Raw genomic sequence first — 19,674 nt, 5'->3', positions numbered from 1 at the left:
ATTAACCAAAGACAGTGAGAACCATAAAGCAGGTTCAGGCATAGGCGTTTAGACTCACACAAAGTGTTAGCCTACAGAAAGTTCAGTTTACAAAGAAGAAATACAATCTGCTCCTTTAACAACAAACACAGATGCTCTTTTAGTTTCTAGTAACATTGTAATACTTCTACTCAAACTGCAATTTATTGTGTGGGCCCTTAAGGGAGTACATTTTTCCTAGTTTGGTGTTAAAGAAAATTATCTGTGAGTATTGAGTAAACAGGAACATATTGTATTGTGTGATGTGACATTCATTGAGCTGGTTATTTTTTACTCCAAGTAGAAACGGAAAGAGTTTCCCGTGATCACCCCCTGCACTTCCTATTGGCCAGTGTGGAACGTAAATAACCAAGCCCGCACTCCTATTGGCTGGAGCTCCTGGAGCTCCTCCTCTGTTTTTGATAAGAGGTCCGCGGCGGTCAGTGTGTTAGCATAACATCGACGTTGTGGACACTTTATAGCAACAAGAGTTTGGACCATTCAAAGCAATAATGAAGTTCGTAAGGTTTATAATGAAAAACGCCGCCTTGGCCAGTGTGCCCAAACACATCGAGCATTTCTCTAAATTCTCTCCTTCACCGCTCTCTATGAAGCAGTTTCTGGATTTCGGTGAGTATTGATAAGCGATCAGTTGTGGGATATAGCCTAACTGACAAGGGGGAGCAGTGGGCAAAGGGGTTGCTCTATTTAACATGATCAGAAATGTGCTGGGATTCAGATACAGACTATAATGCATGTTTGTGTGAACTAGCATCTGCAGCAGCACAGTGCTCATAGTGCTGAGTGTTTCATCAGATCTGTAGCCAGCCCTGGCACCACTGTTTGGGCCCTGTTAGGGACATTCCTGCTAATTATTACTAACCTTTATATATACAGTCTATGTTACTAACATACATATTTAAAAAAAAACTTCAGCAGATTGCAAAATAACTATCATTAACATTTTGCAGAGAAATTAAGTACTATACCTTACAATACAAATTGCATCAAAATCCCTATAAGCATCCTAAATATTTATTTTAATGTATTCACTTCTGTCAAGTCAGTGTTATTTGAAAAGTCGGATTAAATCATCACTATATTAGGAAACTAATGATCTTTTTTTTTTTAAAAGTGCATATTTTTCATATAGTCAATGAAATGTCAGAATATTGTGAAAAAGGACCAATCAAGAGCAAAAACATATCATTTTTAAATGTATTACCATATGTGTTAAACAAAAGCATAAGCAGCTGGAAAGGGGATTTTTGGCACATAAATTATTCAAATAGTTATTCATTCAGTGTTCTGCCATCAACTATTTAGAAAATGGTGTCAGCTCTTAAAATTGTTCACTCTACTTTGCTTCAGGTTCCATCAACGCATGTGAGAAGACTTCCTTTGTGTTTTTGAGGCAGGAGCTCCCTGTAAGACTCTCAAACATCATGAAGGAAATTAACCTGTTGCCTGACAGACTGCTCACAACTCCATCTGTACAGACAGTGCAGAGCTGGTAAGTCAAACTAGGAAAACTGCTTCTTGTGTTTTTATGATCCAAGTTACGCAACCCTTCAACTGTGACACTTATTATTCCAAAACAAAGGAATAACATGAGACTCTTTCTGCATCTTTTGTAACTCTTTAAAACTTTATTTGCTACCAGAAGTCCCCCCCCTGACTTGTGAGACGTTTACAGTCACAGCTGTTGACCGTTAATGTCTAAATAGTTGAACAGTTTGCCAACTTGAAGTCCTTCCAACTGTGTACAGAGGGAAGGCTCTCAGCTGTGAACTTTACCCTACTCTCTCCTCACATGTCACGTGACTTTGTTTTCAGGTTCTGCTTTTCTTCCCTCTGAAAGGAGTCAGCTAAGGCGAAAACAGACTTGCCTTTTTAACTATGAGCTAATAAGATTCCAGCAGACTCACTCAACTGTTTTAAAACATATGCTTATGTGTGTGTGTGAACATCTTTATTTATTATTTTTTCCCAGGTACATCCAGAGTTTATTAGAAATCCTTGAATTTCTAGACAAGAGTCCTGATGACCACAAAGTTCTTGGAGAGTAAGTTCCTAAAAAAAATTCTTGAATTGTGTTCCAGTGACTAGTCAACATATCAATAAATTAATAATCTGCCACTATTTTGTATATTCTATTAATAATCTAGGTATTTTATTATTATTTATCTTGAAAATGTCACAAAATTGCTGTTTTTCGCCTTCAAATATGGAGATATTCTGCTGTTTTTCTGTTTTATATTATTAAAGTTAGTATTTTGGGTGTTTTGACTGACAAAACATGCCAATCAAAGTCAAACTTTATTTAATATCTGACCTCTTATAGACCTATAATTACTTGAGGCAATAATCAGTAGAATTTTCTAAAGTGAAACAAATGTTATAGAATAATTCATTTTAAAATGTTTATTAATTAAGATGAAATGCTTATTAACTATGCACATATCCAGTTTGCATAATTGTTTTTAGGGCTTGAGCTAATTGTAATTTTAATTATTTATTGACATTTTATAGACCAATAATACATCGAAACAATAATTTACAGAGTTATCGATAATATAAATAATCATAAATTGCAGCCCTTATCTGATCCTTCGCTTTTTTTGTATTAATAAAGCCATACGTTATTGAAGTTATTTTAGGATGCTTGTTTATGTCAAAAATGTTAAAAATACAATTGTGATTTTTTTTTTAATGATCTTATTACGCGTATTTCCCACTCACTTCTTTGTTGTGCTTCCTCCCCAGGTTTGTTGACACCTTGGTCTCCATCAGGAACAGGCACAACGACGTGGTGCCCACCATGGCTCAGGGGATCCTAGAGTACAAAGAGGCCTTCTCCCATGACACAGTCACCAACTTGAACACTGAATACTTCCTGGACCGCTTCTACATGAGCCGCATCTCCATCCGCATGCTCATCAACCAGCACAGTGAGTAGGCTTTCACATTTCCCAGGATTTTGAAAACTTAATCTAATTTGTTTTTATACCAGTTTTGTGTCTGAAATTTATATTTTAGTACCAGTGTGAGGTTACTATAAAACTCACTGTGAGCTCTGTCACTCTCTTGACAGTCAGAGGGAAAAATAAGTCTTTACCCTGAAAAAACATGCAGTCCGCTTTATTGCTACGCTAAAGCTTACAGATTTCCCTTCAGTCACTAATAACAATTTTAAAAAAAAATTATTGTAGTGATTCCCATTTTTTTTATTCATATCAATAAATCATATCATCATAAAGGACTCCTTTTACAGCAGATTGCCCGCTCCAGAATGATGACAATATGTTTGTTTTTGCGAGTCCTGTGGAATAAAGATTGCTGAGGGATATCATGTTCTGATAGTGTAATCTCTCTCAACACCAGCTACACGCAGGGGAAACCATGAAGCTTTAATGAATCTACTGTAGAGGCTCATATCGGTTTTATGAGTTGTTTTGGTTTTATTACTTACTTAGTATTTATTGTGTTATCACATGACCTTTAAAAATGTTGGGTATGATCTGTAATGGGACGCAAATACCACAATTCCGATCAAAAGTCTGGTTTGTTTTGTTGATTTAAATGTAGGAAAATGTTTTTCTATAAAGAGTTTCAAACACAAGGATTTTAGTATATAACATATTATATTCCAAGGGATCTATTTTAAAAGGATTAAAGAAATGGAATATAATGTAATTTCTGCTTTATGTCTTTAACTTGTTTTTCTTTCCTGCAGCTCTTATTTTTGATGGTACCCTCAACCCTATCCACCCAACTACCATTGGGTGCATCGACCCTCACTGTGAAGTCGGAGATGTAGTCCAGGGTAATTATGCCTTAATATTGGAAAACACATTTGAAAAAATCCATCGATTTTATATTGTTATAACAATTTCTAAATGTATCATCATCCCTTTTTTCAGATGCATTCCATAGTGCCAAGATGCTGTGTGAGCAGTACTACCTCCGCTCCCCCGACCTGATCCTGCAGGAGATGTGCAGTAAGCTTACATTAATTACATCTGGCAGTTTCACTACAAACCAAGATCCACTCTTAATGCAGACACCTCAAAGGCCACAAGTCCTTGTTCTTAAAGAGATTTAAAGAAAGAACAAATAGAGCCGTGTCCTCTGTTTGTACACACAGACTGAGTGTTTGTTGGCAAATGAATATACGGCCTGATGGACCTGAGAGGCCCCTCATTATAGCATGGAAGCTAAAGTAAAGGCTAAATGAGCCCCGGCTCACTGCATCAGACAATATTGACACACGGTCCCTTTTTGTCATTATCTTCTTGAAAAGATAATAGCTTGGCAGAATAGTTGCCACAAATGGAAAACATTGAGAGGATAATGGATTTTAAATGAAGTGGGAAGACTTATAAACACTTTTTTGTTTGTTTTCCGTGCAGGCAAGAAGAAGAACCATCCGACGAGCATCGTATACGTGCCCTCTCACCTTTATCACATGCTGTTTGAGCTCTTTAAGGTGCGACACACTCTTAGATAAGAATGATATCCAATGGGAAGTTGATTTGAATACCACTTTAAGATATATGTTATAAAATTTCCTTTTTGTAGAATGCCATGAGAGCCACTATTGAGACCCATGACGACAGCAACAACCTCCCACCCATCAAAGTCCTGGTGTCCCTTGGAGACGAGGACATGTCAATCAAGGTAGGGTTGCAAATTACAATACAGCTTCTAATATACTGTCTTCTATGTGTGAAATGTTCATATCATTCCTGATAGCAGGTGGATTGTAAGTCGCTTTGGATAAAAGCGTCAGCTAAATGCAATGTAATGTAATGTAATGTAATGTAATGTAATGTAATGTAATGATTAGAACTTTACATTTGTCTTGGGTGTGTTGTTATGTTTGTAAGCTCTGTGTGAACCAGCACATTTTTAACAAGTTAAATTGAGCCTGTTAAGATGAAAAGCTCTCACTAAGCTAATCAGTTAAATATTACATTAATATATATAATAATAATAATTAATTAAACAGCTTCTTGAAAAAATAATTGTTTGCTGTTTTTGTATGGAAAATTACTTTGTAATAATAGTTGGAGTTTATAATTTTGGAGATTATTTTATTGATTGCTTAACTAATCGCTGCCGTTTTAATCTCCATTTTAATTTGATTTTACACACTTTTTACAAAGTTCTTTGAGGGTTAAACAGGAGGGATAAAGCATGCATTTGTTTGGTTCGCAATCTCCTTTCAATGCACCCTTATTGTCTGCACTCAGATTTCTATTCTATACTTTCTCCAATGTGCCTCCTCTAGCTGTGACCTCTTGCACATTTACCATGATGATATGTGCAGTGGACGAACAGAAGGCCACTTAGCTTCAAGTGTTAAGTGGAGGGCATGTGTTGGTGGCAGGCGGGCCCTCGTCTGCCGCATCACCTATCTTTAAAATGTCTCCGTCAGCTCTGTTCAAGGACCTCATGTCACCCTGTCCCTCCTTTATCTGCCTGTCTCATCACTCTGTATCTGCCCCCCCACTCTGTATCTGCCCCCGTCTGCAGGTCAGCGACAAGGGTGGCGGTGTCCCCTTTCGCAAGATGGAGAACCTTTTTAGCTACATGTACTCCACCGCTCCTGCTCCACAGATAGGAGAGCGCACACGGCCCCCACTGGTAAGGAGATAATAGAGATATATTGACTCAATTACACTCCTACATTTATTGGAAAACACTTCTTTTTTTTTTATGGTTGTTGGGTTCTTTAATCATCCCATTCTCTCTTATTAAAGGTGGGGTAGGTAAGTTTGAGAAACCGGCTCGAGATACACTTTTTGTTATATTCCATGGAATGCTCTTAACATCTTTGACAAAAAATCCATAAAAATGTTTTCATCTGTGGAAGCCATGGCGCTGTAAAAAGCACGACCAATCATCTGAGCCGGCCCGGCTAAAGTAACTGGATGGCCTACCTGCCTGTCAGCCTTCCACCTGTGCACAAACTTATCTCGTGCCCTCATTGGTCATGTGCGCGTCCGTGTGTGTTGGAGGAGGGGCTCTGTAAGGAAGTGGCAGATTTTTTCCGGTTGTGTATTTTCAAATTCTAGCACTCGAGCTGGTTTCTCCAAAAATACCTACATCACCTTTAATGTCTAGTGGGAATTTCTTCAAATTTGGCAAAAATCAGATTCACTTGGACTCAATGATGAACTGGATGAATTTGGTGGATGAAGGACAAAGTCAATTTGACCTTGCAAATCATATATTATGACAATTATACTCAAGATAATAGTAGGAGGAAATGATGTAATATCATTTTGTACAGGCATATAATGAACTGCAACTTGAGGCATTTATTCCTTTCTAAATACTTTTACAGGTGTAAAGTTGCTGCTTATGCACCAAAAAGCCTACACACATTGAAATGCTCATTTGGCCTTTTCTTTAAACTCTCTTCCCTATTTAAAGATTGAAATCCTGGCATCATTTTGATTCTCCCAAACCGAGTGACTTCTAAAGCAAACTTGACAAAAGACCCGTTTGTTCTGCAGTGATAGAAGGATGCTGCTGCTTGCACTGTGACAGGGAACAAATCCTTCTCAAACCCTTCATCCCCCTCCTCTCTCTCTCTCTGTCTGTGTGCAGGCTGGCTTTGGCTACGGTCTGCCCATCTCTCGTCTCTACGCCAAGTACTTCCAGGGGGACCTGCAGCTCTACTCCATGGAGGGCCACGGCACGGAGGCTGTCATCTACTTGAAGGTGAGCCAGACGCGGTGATCATGCATGAAACTGCGACAGGACGTCAACAGTGTGAAAGTCTGCAGCACAGAGACAAAAACTGCCCTGTGGCACAAGCGCCAAACTCTGCAGACCTGTCGAGCCAGGTATGACAGGATATTTGTAATTACATGTTGTCTTCCTGTCCCTCCAGGCGCTGTCCACTGACTCCATCGAGAGGCTGCCGGTGTACAACAAAACCGCTCTGAAGAACTACAAAGTGAGCCAGGAGGCGGACGACTGGTGCATACCCAGTAAAGAGCCTCTAGATCTGAGCAGATTTAAAGTTCCCAAGTGAAAATGTCCCTCAAGCTCACATGTAGTACCATGAAGCCTTCTTCATATTCCCATGGCAACATTTTCCTGCTAAGAGGGTCCTCGCCAGACTAAAGGCGGCAGACTACCCTTTTATCTTTGGTTTTTGAAGTAGCATGACATCCTGAAATGATGTCATTTTTTTGGGTTCATAGGAAAATATAAACCAATGCATCATAGATCAGGTGCAGGTAGAGACATAAGAAGCACTTGTGACTAAAAACTGTTGGAATAAAAGTGGAGCGACGTAAAGGAGGCTTCAAATATTCCAGTTTAGGACAAAACAAGTGCTGCATGTTTATCACAGCAGGTGTTCGAGGAGCAAGATAAGGAAGTTAAACAGGGCGGACCTGTTGTTGAACAATGTAAGAGATCTATATCCTGTAGGAAATGTCACCCATGCCTTAAAGTAGCTATTTCACCCAAAGGTTCATTTTATTTAAATAACTTAAGTATTTAAAATAATACTTATGCCGCACCGTGGTACATTTATCGTAATAGAGAGAGTCTGTAGATTTGACAAAATGTATGACTCTGAAAGTGTTTATTCTGCTTATGCACGTGTATTTGTTTGGAGCTTTTGACCTGTAAAGGTTAAGTGACAGTTTTGCGTTAACTGATAAGATACACGGTTATCTTACCATCAGTTTTCTGGACCAGACCAACTCTCTTCTGTGCAATAATTAACATGTTTTACATATGAGAAAGTACAGCACTATAGGGCCCAAGTTCTATTTAATATAGCTTTTACCGCAGACTTGCTTTTTGTTTGGAGTTGTAATGCTTTTAGCTGAGTTCCATAGAGGCTGGTGTTATTAAACCCCAGAAGGCAATGCATGGGCTCTCTACCAGTCTGTGTTCCAATAACGCAAGGCTAGTCTCAGATTGTTCATCACACTGTGCCATGTGAGGAAAGAAATGTGTTTTGAAAATATGTTATTTTGTATTAAATGAATCCTAATTATACTATAATTTAAAGGTTATTATATTTTATTATAGGCTACACGACTGAAATGATTGTACATAGTGTGAATAAGTCCAGATAATAAAAAGACAACTTAAATACAACATGCTTCTCCTGTGTTATTCAATACTGCATACTGAGTGTGAGACTAGACTGTTAATTAGCTCTAAAGAGGGGATTGATTGTATCAGTCAGTGGAGTCCCTGTGGTCTTCTCTCGCAGCTGTGTTAGAAGAAAGGGAGAGCAAAGTGTGGAGTAAGGCTGTGAATCTGGTGATAAAGAAGGTATACAGGGGTTATTAAAATGTCTTATATTGTAAGCAAAGTGATATGTTGGAATTTTTGTAATCAAATTTGAGCAGAACATGTAATATGGATAACACACCGGCATGTGCATATCATATAAGTTAACTTAGCCTTTGAATTATGTTCACTTTTTGGACACTTCTGTTCAGGTCAAATTGATCCAGGACGATTGCTTTTTTCTGCTTTCATTACAGTGGGACGTTCATTTAGTTGAGTCTTAACATCTGACAATATAGCACTAATTGTGTGCAATCTAAGGATATCATTTATATTTGCCTGTCAGTATAAACAATTTGATTCCTTGCAAGATTCTTAAGGTAAAATAAATGAAGTGAATATTTCTTTTTTGTGCTTTTATAAGTACTCAAAGACACCTTGCAATGAAAACAACGTTTCAAACAAACATACATATATACATGAAAACACATGCTTTATTAATTGATAATTCATGATTTTATTCATATTTACAAGCAAGTCTCAAAGGGGGTATCCTGTTAAAAGAATATTTTAATGTGAGTTTCAGTATTTTAACAGGTAATACATCTAGGGAAATTTGGGATGCAGTGGTTGTGGTTGTTTTCTTGTCTTTTTTATATTTTCACATAAGTATAGTTTCAGAATCCTTCCACCACTGACCAATGGCATGTACTTAAAGGGAATAATCAAATTTAACATGAGAAGGATCAGCAATAAACTGTATTTGGTTTAAACTTTTAGTTAACTGTTTCATTTATACTTCTTAAATTTAGTGCCCTTTTCCACCCAAACATTTGAGAGTTATATACACACACTATTTCAAGTAGTTTTGACTAGAGCATACCAATGACATACTCAATTTCTCTGGGGATACCCTTCTGTTTTTGTTGATTAATAAAATATCCGTCATGTGGCACGTGTACGTCAAGTGAGGATAATTTTACAGTCAGTCTTATGTTTTTACAGGCCAATAAGCTGTCAACAACTGCTCTAAATACAGCCGTACATGTTAACCTCTATGCTACTACAGCTACATCGAGGAGTGGAAAGAATCCAGCAGTGCCCTTCTCCGTATCTCATACAAATAAAAAAGGCTGATTACCTCTCCATAGCAACAGGAACAACTACTACAGTACAGTGACAGGAACATCATGTTCAAATCTGCATGTTCGTGTGAACTGTACAAAAATATGTTTCATACACAAGGTGGGCAAAGGAACAAATTCAAAGCAATGTTGGTGTCACATCAGTCAGATATCTGGGGGATACTTGTGGAAAATAAAAGTTATGATTTAATATAAAAATCAGTCAGATGTTATGGACAAACTAGGTGTTAAGCAAGCGCACAAAGAAGTTGAGACGGGTTGGCTCAAACAAACTAATAAATGGTTACATTTAGGATCAGTTTAAATAGTGGCTATAGGCTAATGAATTAACAAATACAAAATAGGCTAAATTTAAAGGATTATTAGCAAATGGTACTGGATAAGCAGGTGAAAAGGTTATCTAACGTTGTTGAGTTAACAGTAGAAATAGTTATCTAACTATAACAGATAATTAGCTTAAAATATAAGATGAACAGTTCAAAAAGTTAGGTAAAAGTGTGGGATTAACGCTAAAATGATTAGCTTACAGTGTTAGAAAAACAGTTCAAATAGTTGGCTAAAGGTAAAGGACCAACAGTTGATATTCTAAGCTAGACAGTTAACATGTACTGTATAGAAACACATTTGAAATATACTTCTAAGCTTAATTGATAAATGGTTGAAGAAGCTAAAAGCAATGCATTGTATTATTTGTAATGTAACAAAATGTTGAAATCTCCTAAAAAGTTTCTGTTATCCAGAGACCTTATTTCAGGTATTTAACCTCCCAAAATAAAATGGGATCAGTTAACATTGCTAGCCCATTTGCTGAGATGTGGGACTAAGTAGTAGCCTAGTAGCAGGTCACCAATGGAAGCTTGACCACATGTCTGTAAATTGATAGTTCAATTGTGAAATGTAATTTCCATAGAAGACATTTGAACATAACGGGGTGGTGTCGATAAGACGTTCTAACATTTATGTAAGGAGCAGTGGGTGTAGGCCTACGTTGGACAAAACATCTTGGAAACCACCACAATTCAAATAAGAACAGCCAACAGGTTACCTACTCTGATGTATGAGGACAGACAGCTCAGTGGAATCCCTTAAAGGTGGTGAAGAGTTTATCGCCGGCCACTAGAGGGCAGCGTCTCACTGCTGTCGCTGACCGGATATGCCGTGCTCTGACCCGGTAGTGCCGAGAGGCCATTTTAGTTCGAACATTGTTCCTTCACTCCACCTCGAGTTGAGACGTTCATCCACTCATTCATGTAGGATTGTTTCCACCATTGTTTGGTGTGTCTATACTTTGTGTCGTTGTATATATATGTGTTGTGTTGGTGATGACATGCATGGATGTAGTACTTTGTCAGCTTATCTTGCTGCATTGCTCTGTTTCAGGGTGTCGTCATCCTTGTCAATAAACTATCGAAACTGACATTAAGGAGTGTGTTTCTTCATGACGACACCATGGTCGTTGTTGGATGCCCTGCCCCCGGCTGTGAGTTTGAATCCGATGACTTGTCTGAAGCACTCGTCATTGCTCTATTGACGATTCATGGATTTAGCCACCAGCACGCAGCGCCTGTCATGGCCGCGCCAGCCCAGGCCCCAGCCCCTCACGGCCCGAGACTCGATCGGCCCAAAGTTGATGTGGGCATGTCGATAGAGGTATGGAACGTGTTAATCCGCCGTTGGAACGTATTCCACGCCGGCTCAGGCATAGGGAATGCCCAGGCCCCCTTCCAGCTGTACTCGTCAGCTAAATGCAATGTAATGTAATGTAATGTTTCAGTGCGTTGGGCCTGTACTTGGAGACAGCCTGTTGAAAGCCGTCCCCGACGCCGCTTCCGGACCCTTGCCAGACCTAATCACCGTCATGCGTTCCCTAGCTGTCATCCCAGTCACTACATGCGTCCTGCGCACCGAGCTACTTCAGTTACGCCAGGAACGTGACGAGACATTCCGCGCATTCGCTGCCAGAGTGCGGGGTAAAGCAGAGACATGCGCATATAATGCGGTATGCGAGTGTGGTAAGGACGTGGACTATACCCACCACATTATCCGTGATGTTCTGCTCAATGGCATTTATGACTCGGACATACGCCGCGAGACGCTGGGGACACCTGACGTCCTGGTCAAGCCAGTTAACGACGTAATTGCACTCGTCGAGAACAAAGAGATGGCCCGTAACGCTCTCCCGTCGTCCTCCCTATCAGCCATGTCGTCAATCCGGCGCCTGAAGACGACTCAACAGACAAGCCCCGCCCCGAGCCCTGTTGACGGGGCTAAACGTGCCTCGTGCCCGGAATGTAAGAGCGTCTTTAACGTCTTCACGGAGGGGCCTCGCGGGTGGAATCCTAAGCCTCACCAGGTGTGCATCGGCTGCTACAGGGCCCGCCGACGACAGAGGCGTCAACAGCCGTCATCCGACAGTCAACAGGCCGCCATGGGGTCGGAGCTGGTCTCCCAGGTCTTGTCGGTGCGAGCTGGAAACCGCCCTGGCCGACGTCACGGGAGCCTGCACCTATCAGACTCGAGCACCACATCTTCTCCAAGGGCGAATGGAGACGAGCCAGGCTGAGAGACCACCCCCGAGCATTAATCACCATCTCGATGGACATGCCAGTCGGGGCTGAGGGATGGCACCAGCAACCGGGGCTCGGCCGACGGAGCTCGGATATCCGCCGTCGCGAACACTGGCGCGCAGTCGGACCTTTGGTCTCTGCAGGAGTTCCTGGCCTGCGGTTTGGCGCGGGACAACCTGCGACCCGTCAGCCTCAGCCTGTTGGCCGCCAACCGCTCTCCTATAGCCATCGAGGGAGCGTTCTTCGCTAGGCTATCGACGACCTGCAGCGGGGGGTGTGTTACATCCTGCCGTTCCATGGTATACGTGAGCACCTAAATCCGGGCCATGTACCTCTCCTACGAGTCGTTGCTCAACCTCGGCCTCTTGCCCGTGAACTTCCCGTCGGACGACGTTGCAGGGGGGCCCAAGGACAGGCGTAGCCCTGACACGGCTGACACGCCAGACCAGCCCTGTCGTTGTATATATTTGTGTTGTGTTGGTGATGACATGCATGGATGTAGTACTTTGTCAGCTTATCTTGCTGCATTGTTCTGTTTCAGGGTGTCATCATCCTTGTCAATAAACTACCGAAACTGACATTGAGGAGTGTGTTTCTTCAGGTGGGGTATTTAATTTTGGAGAAGCCAGCCCGAGTGCGCTAGAATTTGAAAGTACACAACCGGAAAAAATCTGCCTCTTCCTTCAGACTTCCTTACAGAGCCCCTCCTCCAACACACACAAACGTGCACATGACCAATGAGGGCACGCAATAAGTTTGTGCACAGATGGAAGGCTGACAGGCAGGTAGGCCATCCAGTTATTTTAGCCGGGCCGGCTAAAATGATTGGTCGTGCTTTTTACAGCGCCATGGCTTCCACAGATGAAATTATTTTATGTATTTATTGTTAAAGCATTTAATATATTCATTGCTATCGGGATGTTAAGAGCATTCCATGGAATATAACAAAAAGTGTTTCTGAAATAAATTACATACCCCACCTTTAATGACCTATGGCCTGGTGCCCCTTGTTACTGATACCAAATATCACAACCTACCAACAAACTAACTGCCATGCCAAGAATCTTCAAGAAGAGTTGGTTATGATTTCACAAATTATACTGAGTGTTTAATTTTGCTGCAAATATCTGTATTGAAGCATGTGTTTGATTTCCCCTTTACTCCTATTTCTATCAGTCTTCCTGTCTTGAAATCTTTGCTGAAGCTCTGAATAACTATCTTATTCTTTTTAAAGTAAAGAGAACTAGATCATTTTAATGACTTTGGTCAAGTTGGTTTGCGGTAACCTTATTAAAGTGGTCTACTTGGCAGAGAGAACCACTTTTCTAGGTGGACTAATGAGGGAAATTTTCTGTTTATGAGCTGTGTGGGTGCATATAAGGTAAGACGGAAATAGCATTTGGATTTAAAAGCATACTGTGTGATAAGAATTCAGAGATCAAAGGAAAGATCATTAAAAGTAAATATTGTTAGTCTCATACCGAATGTAAAATCAGACTTTTGCATAATTCTAAAGACAATACACATGTTACTAGCAACTTTGACCACTTTGAGCTGACCATACAGAATAAAAACTGCCAACGCCGTTTTAATTTCATGTCTTTATTTGCAACTTGTCCAACAAAAGTAACACCTAAACTAAGTGAGAAAGATGCTGTTAAACGAAAGTATGCAAATTCCCCTGTCTGTGCTTTTACTGAATTTAAGGCTGAGTTCTCATCATGCTGATAAGTAACTACTAACTATGAAGATTATGTTATGAGTCAAATTTTTGCTAACATTTGCATATGATAAAATACTTGGAAGATGTCCAGTATTTAACGAGGCTAGTCAACCAAAATGCATCATTTAAATAATGTATTAGCACTTTCACAGTCTATACCCTGTGAGCTGCTCTACACATGCCCTGGTTAGAACAGGCTGTCAGATAAATTCAAGGTTAGGGGATGATTAGCTAAATGTAATACTGCGGAGAGAAACCTAATATATACCCCGAATGTAGGCCACAGATTATCCAGGACTAAATGAAAAAAAAGACGTCAGTTCTTTTCATGTAGTTGCTCTTTTTCACATGGCCTGGCTGCTGAAAATGAGGATGTAATGTTATAATATATTTATAATTTCACTGTCTTGTTATCTATATATTCATGTTGTCCTATTTGATAATTTTTTCTTGCTATCTTGTTATTCCTTCTACGCATGTTGGAGGAGCCATCTAGTGGTCACACTTTGCATTTGCCACTGGTGAGTTTATTGCTTTTTTGTTCAGATGGTTGCTATTAACATGTGTTTGCTATCCCCTTGTGTCAACAAAAGGGGAAACAGGGAAGGCTGTTAGTGTAGCTACACATGGGTTGTAAGCTCAGCTCTATTTAAACGTGTATAAACAGTCTATGTTTTTAACATTGTACTATGAAATAGCTGTTTAAATGTATGTTTTTTACTGTCAGAAAAGTGCTTTAGATCTTTCTTCTTTTCTAAAGTGTTTATCTTATCCTAACTCATCCGTTCCTCTGAGCACTCCTTTAATTGTGTTGTATTTTTTTTCACCAGGCATTGTAACATAAATGACAAATAATCATCGAAACATGCAGATATTAAAACACAATTGTTCTGTGATTATACAATGAGTAAGCACAAACTATTGTGCAACTGTGTTTTCCTCCCAGATGGTTGTCTTAGCTGTGGCTGTGTTTGTAGCCTTGTCATCTTGTGCAATTGTCTGCTCGGGGAACACACATTCAGTGAGCATGAGCAGCTTTGTTCACGGGCTAGAAGGCAGATGGAACTTAAAACTCATACATTATGCAACAACCTGTTCTTATTATTTTTTCCCAGTTGTTATTTAGCACAGACATAACTGTGCTGAGCTTTTGTCATACTGAACTTTCATAAAGAGAATAGAACATTACATTATATTTAGGGCTGTCAGTCGATTACAAATATTTAATCGCGATTAATCGCATGATTGTCCATAGTTAATCGCGATTAATCGCACATTTTTGATCTGTTCTAAATGTACCTTAGAGGAATATTTTGTAATACTCTTATCAACATATGAGTGGACAAATATGCTTTATGCTAATGTTTATTATCATTTGAACAATGACAAATATTCTCATGAATATTAAACACAACAACCTCTGAACATTACAAATATTCGCCTCAATTCAACCTGGAACCTCTCTCATACAATAATACAATACAAATGGTGTGTGTGTGTGTGTGTGTGTGTGTGCGCGTGTGTATGTATGTATGTGTGTGTGTGTGTGTGTGTGTTTGTGTGTGTGTGTGTGTGTGTGTGTGTGTGTGTGTGTGTGTGTGTGTGTGTGTGTGTGTGTGTGTGTGTGTGTGTGTGTGTGTGTGTGTGTGTGTGTGTGTGTGTGTGTGTGTGTGTTGGATCGTTGGAGCTATGTGCAACTCAAGGCATATGCTCGAACGGGAGCTGCCTGGACGCTGCAATTATGTTGCGCACACTATCCGTGCTGAGTGTGCTGACTTTTCGTACAACGTATGGAGTCAGATTTGGGTCAATATTCTCGCGCGTAAAACAAGCTACTCACGAGCGGAAAATGTGCTTTTACACGCGCATAAAATGACCCTCGTGCGCAGATTAAACCCCCGCGAGCGGCTCTGCGCTCGCTCGCGAGAGAGATAGCCCTCTTGCTTGCTCGCGGGAGTGTCAGCCTCGCGGAGTCTGTCTACGCGCGCGTGAAAGGTTTCTGGCACTTTGGGGCGGAGCCACTGGACTTTGATTGACAGCTGCCAGGAAACCCGGGGTTGCCAGGTTTGATAAATGCCTGAACTACCAAGAGCCGAGCAGTGACGGCAGCAAAATCTAGGTGCGTACAGCAGACAGTAGCTAGCAGTTTTCGACGGACACAGACCACTGAAAAATATATTGTTTTATATCAAATTAATGTATATTACATTGCATTTAGCTGACGCTTGTATCCAAAGCGACTTACAATAAGTACATTCGACCAGGAAGACACAACCTTGAAGAAAACAGAATCATATATATATATATATGTATATATATATATATATATATATATATATATTAGCTGTACACTTTACGAATATAATAGTTTTTTATGGACAACTTTACCATTCAATCTCGTCCAACTGATTTTGCTGCCGTCACTGCTCGGCTCTTGGCAGTTCAGGCATTTATCAAACCTGGCGCAGTTGTGGCAAAATGTTTTCATTTAAACAGCTCCTTGTATCCGTTAGCGCAGCTAGTAACAATGCACGTAAGGTCTCTCTCTCGCTCGCTCGGGCCACACATACACACACCCTCCCGGTCCTCCCAATAGCCAGTCGGTGCCTGCCGGTGAGCGTGGAAGTGTGGTCTGCCACAAGCGGGCAGCAGGAGCGGGGCTGTCAGCATCAGCTTGTAGATGGTATTTTAAACTCGATGCGCTCTGAAACTACGGGGCGGCCGAGGAAAAAAAATACACATGCGTTAATCGCGTTAAAATAATTAGTGGCGTTAAAAAATGTTTGCGTTATTAACGCGTTAAATTGACAGCCCTAATTATATTATATTAAAGCCGTGTGCACAAAGTCAGTGACAGACATTTTTTCACACAGAGTTCTATTTTTTTTTTAATCCAAACTGAGCTGCAGTTTTGGAGCATGGCAATCAACCCATGGCTGTTCAACTGTGTTCAAGGTAATATGATATAGTCCGTTTAAATAGGGATTAACCCTCCTATTACTTTGGTGTTCGCGGTCAAATTTGACCGGTCCTGTTTTAACTGCTGTTACATTAACACAAAAACCATTAATCAACACCAAATTTCATTTAACACCCTTTCAAACTGTAAATATTGTATCAGACTACTGGTATACATGAAAAACTGCAGTAAATATACAAAGAATAGACACTGAACATGTATTGCGTGTGCCAGGTGTGATCCATGTGGGAGGATGGGCACATAAGAGCGGGAAATGTGGAAATTGTTCTGTGTGTGTGTGTGTGTTTGTGTGTGCCAGACGATTCACATGGGGGGATTGGGCACATAAGGGGGGGGACACATCTAGAGTATGTGTGTGTGTGTGGGGGGGGTGTGTTTGTGTGTGTGTGAGTGTGTGTGTGTGTGTGTGTGTGTGTGTGTGTGTGTGTGTGTGTGTGTGTGTGTGTGTGTGTGTGTGTGTGTGTGTGTGTGTGTGTGTGTGTGTGTGTGTGGCCTAGCATTACTATACTTATGGGGACCTAAATCTGTTTACACAGTCACGTGTGGGGACTCGCCTCCCTTATGGGGACAAATTGGAGGTCCCCATGAGGGGAATCATTAATTTTAGGGTGAAGACTTGGTTAGGTTTAGGTTTAGGTTTAGGTTTAGGATTAGGGTTAGGGTAAGGGTTAGGGTTAGGCATGTGTTGGTTATGGTTAAGGTTAGGATAAGTCTCCAGGAAATGCATGTAAGTCAATGTAATGTCCCCTGAAGTGATGTATACATGGTATGCGTGTGTGTGTGTGTGTGCCAAGTGTGATTCACATGGGGGGGATTGGGCACATAAGGGGGGGAACACATCTAGAGTATGTGTGTGTGTGTGTGTGTGTGTGTGTGTGTGTGTGTGTGTGTGTGTGTGTGTGTGTGTGTATGTGTGTTTTATCTGATCTGGATGGTTACTAATTGCTTTTCTTTATGACCGGGAACACCATGGGTGTTACAAAGTTGACTAAGTCATCCAAAATTCAATGAAAGTGGTGATCAGCAAATGTATATGTTCAAATGTCTACTGTGAAGGATATCATAAAGCCTTAATGCAATTGAATCTAAAACTAAAAAGCTATGATTGATGAAAGTAGTAAATCAGTCAGATTTGACCCGAAGACAACAGGAGGGTTAATCAACCTGCAGAAATTAAATAAAACCTTTTGGTAATTAGGTAATCTTTCAAGGTCCTTTTTAGGAAATTAAATAAAAAAATATATTGTGTCTTGTGTGCCAGAACACTTAAGACATTTTTGCATATTTTAGATAACTGGGATTGGTAATTTATTGGCGAAACATTTCCGAAACGATTGCATGAATAGAGAAAACAATTGTCCAATTTGGCAATAATAGACATTGTTGTTGCAAAGTTGAGTGGATGGATGATTTGCAAATGTAATTGATTTATGAGGCACATTAGGCTTCACACTTACACAACACCTCGGGCCCAGGGCTATAGCAAAAACTATGAAAATTCTGTAAACAAATAGACCAAAAGTGTTTGAAAAGTCACTAAGAAAATCAATTTTTCCATTTAATATGATTCATTTTTATACTGTATATGCTTGCCAAGGTTATTTCTAGACATTATGTCCTTTTAAAGATTATTATAATAAATATATTATACTTCTAAAGCAATGAAAACACACTTTTTAAAGAAACCTGTCAGTTATAGACTTTACAGTATAAGCTGCACCATCTGAATCACTCATTGTTATGTTAATTTTAAAATATTAAAAGTGTGCCAGAATGTGCTGACTTTTTTAATGACGTTGCAAAATGTAAATCTTTGCTAAAATTACACGCAGAAATGGAGAATGTAATTTGTGAAGAAACAACATTTCAGAAGCAGCAGCAGCAGCAGAATGCTCTGACTCAGGTAGCCTCTTTATATTCATTACTCACTGTCTATCTCCATACGCACATCATCTACTGAATGTCTAATTTTATTCAATCACAGATACAAAACATAGCTCAGGAAGACGATCAGTCAATAAAATAACGTTCTTTAGATAAAAATAATGATTTGTACGGCAACCTGCTGTATTCATTCCGTCAGAGTTACAGTCAATACAATCTAAACTTACTATAAGCTAAAATCTCTTCTTTACATTACATTACATTACATTGCATTGCATTTAGCTGACGCTTTTATCCAAAGCGACTTACAATAAGTACATTCGACCAGGAAGACACAACCTTGAAGAAAACAGAATCATATAAGTACATCAGGTTTCATAGAGCCAAACATTTCAAGTGCTACTCAACTGGCTTTAGGTAAGCCAGTCCTTTATTAGTATAAAAGTGCTTCGTTAATAGTTCTAACGCTCGAAGTGGAGTCGAAAGAGATGAGTTTTCAGTTTGCGCCGGAAGATGTGCAAGCTATCTGCCGTCCTGATGTCAATGGGGAGCTCATTCCACCATCTTGGAGCCAGGACAGCAAACCCACGTGTTTTCGCCGATGGGAACTTGGGTCCCCCTCGCAGCGAGGACGCAACGAGTCGTTTGGCTGATGCAGAGCGTAGTGCACGCGCTGGGGTGTACGGTTTAACCATGTCCTGGATGTAGGAAGGGCCAGATCCACTCGCAGCATGGTAAGCAAGTACCAGTGTCTTGAAGTGGATTCTAGCAGTTACCGGAAGCCAGTGAAGGGAGCGGAGGAGCGGAGTGGTGTGGGAGAATTTAGGAAGGTTGAAGACCAGACGAGCCGCTGCATTCTGGATGAGCTGCAGAGGTCGGATGGCACATGCAGGTAGACCAGCCAGGAGGGAGTTGCAGTAGTCTAGGCGTGAGATGACGAGAGCCTGGACCAGAACCTGAGTCGCTTTCTGAGTCAGCTGGGGACGTATCTTCCTGATGTTGTAAAGCGTGTATCTGCAGCAACGGGTTGTAGCAGCGATGTTTGCAGTGAAGGACAGGTTGTTATCTAGGGTCACACCCAGATTC

General features: G+C 40.4%; 2 protein-coding genes across 2 annotated transcripts; both read left to right on the top strand.

Annotated features, from left to right (window-relative positions):
- Nucleotides 1-126: 126 nt before the first annotated feature.
- Nucleotides 127-8,151, top strand: pdk2a (pyruvate dehydrogenase kinase 2a). Its single transcript, XM_034217539.1, has 11 exons — nucleotides 127-648; nucleotides 1,390-1,531; nucleotides 2,012-2,083; nucleotides 2,785-2,969; nucleotides 3,755-3,844; nucleotides 3,942-4,019; nucleotides 4,431-4,507; nucleotides 4,600-4,698; nucleotides 5,557-5,667; nucleotides 6,637-6,750; nucleotides 6,923-8,151. Exons 1-11 carry the CDS (start codon nucleotides 531-533, stop codon nucleotides 7,064-7,066), a joined length of 1,230 nt encoding a protein of 409 aa, XP_034073430.1. The 5' UTR covers nucleotides 127-530; the 3' UTR covers nucleotides 7,067-8,151.
- A 2,484-nt stretch (nucleotides 8,152-10,635) lies between these two features.
- LOC117547103 lies at nucleotides 10,636-12,699 on the top strand. The gene is made up of 2 exons (XM_034217599.1): nucleotides 10,636-10,684; nucleotides 10,815-12,699. The coding sequence occupies exon 2, from the start codon at nucleotides 11,200-11,202 to the stop codon at nucleotides 11,995-11,997; it is 798 nt and encodes a 265-aa protein (XP_034073490.1). The 5' UTR covers nucleotides 10,636-10,684; nucleotides 10,815-11,199; the 3' UTR covers nucleotides 11,998-12,699.
- Nucleotides 12,700-19,674: the final 6,975 nt, after the last annotated feature.

This window comes from Gymnodraco acuticeps, unplaced genomic scaffold (genome assembly GCF_902827175.1).
Source record: "Gymnodraco acuticeps unplaced genomic scaffold, fGymAcu1.1, whole genome shotgun sequence".
Lineage (NCBI taxonomy): Eukaryota > Metazoa > Chordata > Actinopteri > Perciformes > Bathydraconidae > Gymnodraco > Gymnodraco acuticeps.
This window is presented reverse-complemented; position numbering and strand designations above follow the sequence as displayed.